Source organism: Chrysochloris asiatica, unplaced genomic scaffold (assembly GCF_000296735.1).
Source record: "Chrysochloris asiatica unplaced genomic scaffold, ChrAsi1.0 scaffold00026, whole genome shotgun sequence".
Taxonomy (NCBI): domain Eukaryota; kingdom Metazoa; phylum Chordata; class Mammalia; order Afrosoricida; family Chrysochloridae; genus Chrysochloris; species Chrysochloris asiatica.
In genome coordinates this window covers 14962180-14969628 of record NW_006408544.1, presented here as the reverse complement: position 1 = coordinate 14969628, position 7449 = coordinate 14962180, and the positions used below count along the sequence as shown (strand labels likewise).

Below are 7449 nucleotides of genomic sequence, written 5' to 3'. Positions count from 1 at the left end.
TTCAGTTTCCATGTATTTGACTTTATTCTTTTGGTTTTCTTATTGTTGATTTCTAGTTTTATAGTGTTGTGGTCTGAGAAGATGCTCTGTAGAATTTTGATGGTTGTGAATTTATGGAGGCTTGCTTTGTGGCCTAACGTTCTCAATTCTGGAGAATGTTCCATCTGCACTGGAGAAGAATGTGTATTGTTCCGTTGTTGGATAGAATGCTCTGTATACATCTATGAGATCGAGATGGTTGATTGGGGTTTTCATTTTCTTGATATGTTGTGAAGTATTAATTTTTTTAAAGCATATTCTATTAACTTTTTCCTCCATTTAAAATAGTCTACTTTTATCTTGTAACCTACCTGACCTCCTCATCACCAGAATCTCTTTTACTATATTTTTACCTTCTTTCACATTGTAATTGTTTGATCATAGACTGACCTCCTAGATTCTCTGAATTCATTCTTGTAGTTTTGTTCTGTTCTGGACTCTTCCATCTGTCAGTTGAGGTCTCAGTAGTGCTGCCACATTGTGACTCTCTGGTTGTTATCTGTTTTTGTTGGTTTTGAATCCAAAGAACTCCCTTTAGGATGTTTTGAAGGTCTGGGTTGACTTTGACAAAGTCCCTTAGCTTCTGTTTATCCTGGAAATTTTGATTACACTGTCATATTTGATTGACAGCTTTGCTGGGTAGATGTGTCTTGGCATACACATAAATGTTAAAAAACACAATAAGCCTCAGCCTGAAGTTATACAGCTCTAGTTGTCTGGGTCAGCAAATGTAACTTCCACAACTAAGTGCCTGAGTGAGCCTCCTTGCTGAAGGCATTCAGCTTTACTTGCTCCAAGTATAGCCCACCTCTCTATCTCATGCTTACTCTCTTGGTTCTGCTGCTGTTGTGTCTCTGATATCACTGCTGTCTGTCTTCTGGGTCAAGGAGGTTCAACGTATAGGGATTTTCAGGTCCAATGAATGCATTCCACTCTTGGCTCTTCTTTCATGATGGTAGTGAGATTCCCCATTCTTTCTGAGGTGGCTCATTTAAAACCCAGTGGGATGGCAAACTGACCAACCCCAATTTAGAGTTCATATTCCCTTTCCTTATGTTTCTATCCTGTCTTTTGATAGGAATTATAAAGACTATGAAGAGAAGAGTCGTATCAAGTAATTCACGGAACCCCAATGATATAACTAGTATTCTTAGTCAACGCTATAATTCAAAGTCATCAGTTCTCCTTAATCTTCTTTATTCACTGTCCAACTTTTCCATGCACTTGACCAACTCCTGGCTATTCAGTCATATTGTCACTCATAGTGACTGTATCAGATTGAGAAGAATTGATTGTTCCTTAGGGTTTCTGAGATGAAATATTTACAGGAACAGATAGCTTCATCTTTCCCTCATGCATATGAGGTGATTAAATATACCGTGGCACAGATCAGGCATACTCCTTAAAAAGCTAAAATGTCACTTTGACAATGAACACTTTCAAGAAATCTTTTGTAGCAGATTTGCCTACTGCAAGTTCGATTTCCTAATAGCTGCTTACATGGGAATTGTTTGTGGATCCAAGTAAAATGAAATCTTTGGTAATTTCAGTCTTTTAATTTAATATGTAGCTTATTGGTTCCAGTTGTGACAAATTTTTTTTTTTTTTTATGTTAAGGTAAAATCCACATTGAAAGCTGTATTATTTGATCTTCATCAGTAAGTGAATTAAGTCCTGTTAGCTTTCTGCAAACAAAATTGTTCCATCTGCATATCATAGGTTGTTAAGCTTACTCCAGTCCTGATGCTATACTCTCCTTTATATAGTATAGCTTTTTGAATTATTTGTTCAGCAAGCGTTTGCTTGCTTAGTAGCCTTCAAAGATATCCATGTTGCATCTGTATGGTATTTTGAGTACTTGTTTGCATGTTTGTTTATATGAACTTCAAGAATATTTTATATGAGGAAACTTTTCTGGTGATGTTCCTTCCTCCCTTTTATAACATGGTATAGTTGTGATGTCTTGCTTATCACATAATTTTTTCTTCAGTATTCTTTCCTTCAAATTGTTATCTTTAAGAATAATGATTTGAACATTCAAGAATGAATTTAATTCTTATGCTGATTTTTGCTTTATCATAGAGGTTTTCATTTTTGATATAAAACTTTCCTCCCAGTTCTGGTGTGGCACTGTGGACTAATGCGTCAGACTGCAAAGTCTTTGAACTGCAAGGTCAGTGGTTCAAGCTCACCAGCTGCTCCTTGGAAACCCTATACAGTGTCACTATGGGTCAGAATTGACTCAACGGCATTTAACAACAACAACAACATCCTTAAGGAGTCCTGGTTTGGCACTGTAGGATAAGTGCTGGGCCACAAGGTTGGTTTGAAATGCAAGGTCAGTGGCTTAAACCCACCAGCCACTCCTCAGAAACCCTATACAGGGTCTCTATGAGTTGGGACACACTCGACGACACTTAACAATGACAATAACATCTTTAAACATTGTTTTTTAGGGTGATTTATATCAATGAGGACTGTAAATTAAGCTTTTAATGACTTAAAGTTTGGAGGAATTAAATGCCAAATACATTTAATCTCCTAAAATATGGTTGTATTATTGAGATATATGTTGTTGTTGTTAAGAGCCGTCGAAATGATTCTGACCCATAGCAACTCTTGTGTACAACAGAATGAAACACCACCAGGTTCTGTGCCATCTTCATAATTGCTGCGATGATTGAGCCTACTACTGCCACAGTACCAATCCATCTCATTGGGAGGTCTCACTTTTTTCATTGGCTCTCCACTTTAGGATTGATACCTCTTGATACCTCTTGATAATGTGTCCAAAGTAAGAGAGATGAATGGCTTTAAGAATCATTCTGGGTGTACTTCTTCTACTTCAGATTTGTTTGCTCTTCTGGCAGTGCATGGCAACTTTAATATTCTTCTCATAACTCAAATGCATCAATTCTTCTGTGATCTTCCTTATTCACTGTCCAATTTTCACATGCTTATGAGGCTATTGAAATACCATGGCTTATGTCAGGTGCACTTCAATACTCAAACTGACATCTTTGCTTTACAACACTTTAAAGAGGTCTTCTGCAGCAGATTTGTCTAATGCCACACATAATTTGATTTCTTGACTGCTGCTTCCATGAGTATTGATAGTGGAGTCAAGCAAGACGAAGTCTTTGACAATTGAGTCTTTATTTATCATGATGTTATTTATTGGTCCATCGAGTCAATTCCAACCCATAGCGACCCTGTATAGGATTTCCAAGGAGCTCTGGTAAGCATAGTGGTTACAAATCGGGCTGTTAACCTCAGGGTCAGCAGTTTGAAACTACCAGCTTTTCTGCTGGAGAAAGATGAGGCTTTCTGCTCCCGTAAAGATTTACAGCCTTGGAAACCCTGTACAGGGTCACTATGAGTCGAAACCGACTCCATAGTACACAACAACAATTTATTGGTCCAGGGGTGAAAATTTTTGTTTTCTTTACATTGAGATACCATGTACTGCCATAACAAAGGCTATGATCTTTGAGCTTCATCAATAAATATTTTAAGTTCTTTTTGCTTTCAGCAAGCAAGGTTGTATCATCTGCATATCTCAGGTTGTTAATGAGCTTTCCTCCAATCCTGATGCCATATTCTTCTTTATATAATCTGGCTTCTTGGATTATTTTCTCAGATACAGATGGAATAATTATGGTTTAAGAATACAACACTTGCACATACCTTTTCTGATTTTAAACCATTCAATGCCCCCTTGTTCTGTTCAAACGACTGCCTTTTGGTCTATGTCCAGGATCCACTTGAGCACAATTAAGTGTTCTGGAATACTCATTCTCTGCATTGTAGTCCCTAACTGGTTATGATCCACACAGTTGAAAACCTTTGTATAGTCAATAAAGCATTTGAAAGCATTTTTCTGGTATTCTGTGTTCAGCTAAAATCTGTCTGACATTAGCAATGATATCCTTCATTCCATGTCCTCCTCTTAATCCTGCTTGAATCTCTCACAGTGCCTGTCTTTGTATTGTTGCAGCCATTTTTAAATTATTTTTCGCAACATTTTACTTGCGTGTGACATTGGTGATAATTGTCCAATGATTTCCTCATTCTGTTTGGCCACCTCTCTTTGGAATGGGCACAAATATGAATCTCTTCAACTCAGTTGGCCATGTAGCTGTCTTCCAAATTTCTTGGCATAGATGAGTGAGTGTCACCAGTGCTACATCATTTATTGAACAATTTCAATTTGAATTCCACCAGTTCTTGGAGCCTTGTCCTTTGTCAGTGCCTTCAGTGCACATTTGACGTCTTCTTCCTTCAGTACTATAGGCTTTGGATCATATGCTAACTATCTAAATGTTTGAACATCAACCATTTCTTTCTGGTACAGTGGCTCTGTGGATTTCTACTAACTTCTTTGGATGCTTTCTGCAACACTGAATATTTTACTCATAGAATCCTTTAGTATTGCAAGTCGAGGGTACATTTTTTTCCCAGCCTTTGAAATGCTGAGCATGCTTTTCTCTCGGTTTTCTATAGGTAGGTCTTTTCACTTCTTATTATAATATTTGACTTTGTCTTCTCAATCTGACCTTAGAAATTTTCTGTTTAGCTCTTTACCTTCTCATTTCTTCAATTTGCTGGAACAGCTCTACACTAGAGAGCAAGTTTCAGAGTCTCTTCTGAGTTCCAATCTGGTTTTTCCTTTTTTCCTTCTTAATGACTTTTTACTTTCTTCCTTTATGATGTTCTTGATGTCATCCCACAGCTCTTCTGTTTTTCAGTCATTGGTGTCTAATACATCAAATCTGTTCTTGAGATGATCTCTAAATTCAGGTGGGATATGTTTACAGTCATACTTTGGCTCTCATAGATTTGTTTTAATTTTCTTCAGCTTCAGCCTGAACTTGCATATGAGCAATTGATGGTCTGTTCAACAGTCTGCCCTTGGCCTTGTTTTGGCATATAATGTGGAGCTTTCCCACCATCTCTGTTCACAGATGGAGTCAATTTGATTTTGTGTATTCCATTTGGTGAGGTCCATGTGTATAATTGTCTTTTATGCTGTTTAAAAAAGATACTTGCAATGAAGAAGTCACTGGTCTTCAAAATTCCATCATGCTATTGCCAGCATTTCTGTCACCAAGGCCATAGTTTCCAACTATTGATCATTCTTCTTTGTTTCCAACCTTTGCATTCCAATCATCAGTAATCATCAGTGCATCTTGATTTCATGTTTGCTCAATTTCAGACTAAATATGTTGGTAGAATTCCTCAATTTCATCACTATTGTCTTTAGTGATCAGTGCTTAAATTTGAATAATAGTGGTTATCCTAGGCATATGGATATTATCCTATTACATACAGCATTATACTTCATACCTGTCATAGTAAACAATTGATTCAAAAGGGCCAATAGCAGTTCATTTCAGTTCACTAATTCTAGGATATCGATGTTTATGCATACCATTCCATTTTTGACAACTTTTAATTTTCCTAGAGTCATACTTTATATATTCTATGCTCTACTTATTAATGGATGTTTGCAGCTGTGCCTTCTCAGTTTGAGTTTTCCCCATAAGAAAATGTAGTTCCTGAAAGCAATTCCATTTATGTCATCACCATCAACTGTACTTTGAGGAGGCATATCTTCCCCAGTTGTATTTTGAGTGCCTTCCAACCTGAGGGGCTTATCTTCTGACACTGTATCTGACAATATGTTGTGCTGTTCATCATGTTTCAGTATTTCATATTCTGATTCTGTCTGACAGTGATTCACTACTATTCATAAGGTTTTCAGTGGCTAAACATTCAGAAATAGCCTGTCTTTCCTTCCTTGTTTTAATCTGGAAGCTCAGCTGAAACTTGTCCGCCATGGGTGACCCTGCCAGCATTCAAAAACTGGTGGCATGGCTTCCAACATCACAGCAACATACAAACCACCACTATGTGTTACAGATTGACAGATGAATAGTCTATAGTAATAGTTAATAGAGAATATTTTATATCTTGAGGAAACATAATTTTCTTTGCCTTTACAGTACTAAACATTTTTCTGTTCTTTTAAATGGCCTTCTTTGTTTTTGTTTGCAGGCAGCTATCAATGGTGTAATACCCCAGGAAAATGGCATTCTACAAAGGTATGTTATTAGGCACTTAGAGAATTTAACAGCAAAAATAAAATTACTATCTTTTGGGTCACAGTTTATTAGGTCATTTGATTTTTAGTGCAAGTCAGAACTTATTAACATATAGTCATTATACCTGGCTGGAGTTTGGTGGCAAGTGGGGTGCAGTTCTCTCTTGTTTTGAGGTCTAGAGCTCTTGATTTGGTGGCAAGTGGGGTGCAGTTCTCTCTTGTTTTGAGGTCTAGAGGCTCATGAACCTGCCCTTGAACTATGCCACATAAAAAGTGAATGGAAAACCTTGTTCACATTTTCCAGTTTTGATCATAACCATACATGATCCACACTTGATCATATCCACACATCTTGGTCATATGAACACATCAATATACAATCATCAATTAAATATAAATATGAAACCACAATGTCTCAGAGACAACAGACTATTTCAGATTGCATGAAGAAACAAGACAGAGTACTTACTTCAAATAGTGACCAAAATAAAGAATCAAATATACAATACTAGAAACTTGATGAGGAATTCCAAAGAATACTCTTTAGGCACCATCAACCAGTTGAGAAAATCATTGAGAAAAGTGCAAGTCAAATAAAGGAAAACATATACAAAGCTATACAAATATTCAAGGAATAAAATTCACAAAATAAAGGGAACCATACAAAAACAGCAATTAGAAAGTCAGAAGATTAACAGTGAGACTTCAGAAATAGATATATACTGAAAGGGCAAAGATGTAGAATTGAATCAATAGCAAGCCAAATTACTACACTTGAAGAAGAATCTCTCACTATTCCTCTACTAGAAGAAGAACCAGAATAAAGAACAAAAAAATTCAGAGAAGCTTATGTTGGACTAGCAAGAGGAATCTCTTATATGTGATTGAATTTAACCCAGATATAGAATGTGTTAAAAGTAAAACCTACAACTAAGTCCGGTTGTTGTTGTTAAGTGCTGTCGAGTCTGTTCGACCCATAGTGACCCTGTAATTGGGTTTCTGAGGTGCGACTGGTGGGTGTGAATCACCAACGTTGTGGTTCAAACCTATATTGCAGGCCAGCGCATTAACCCACAGCGCCACACTAGGACTCCAGCTAAGTCCTGTAAGACTAAAAATAATGAACCAGAGATAGAGTAGCAACAACAACAAAAATACAAAGTAAAAAGAGAAAATAAATGTAACAGAACCTCCATATGAAAAGGAAATCAAGTAGATTTCTAAAAGCCAGGCCAAGTTTTACTCCTAATCCTTACCCAACTCTTACCTCTAACACTAACTGGAACCAATGAGCAACAGACACCCTC

The 7449-nt window shown here is 36.9% G+C and overlaps 1 protein-coding gene across 1 annotated transcript in view; it reads left to right on the top strand.

Moving 5' to 3' along the window:
• The window catches only part of FAF1 (Fas (TNFRSF6) associated factor 1), a 665112-nt gene that overhangs the window by 100603 nt on the left and 557060 nt on the right, over positions 1-7449 (top strand). The window contains exon 3 of the mRNA XM_006839751.1: positions 6097-6143. Coding sequence (XP_006839814.1) covers positions 6097-6143 — 47 coding nt within the window. The remainder of the gene's footprint in view (positions 1-6096; positions 6144-7449) is intronic.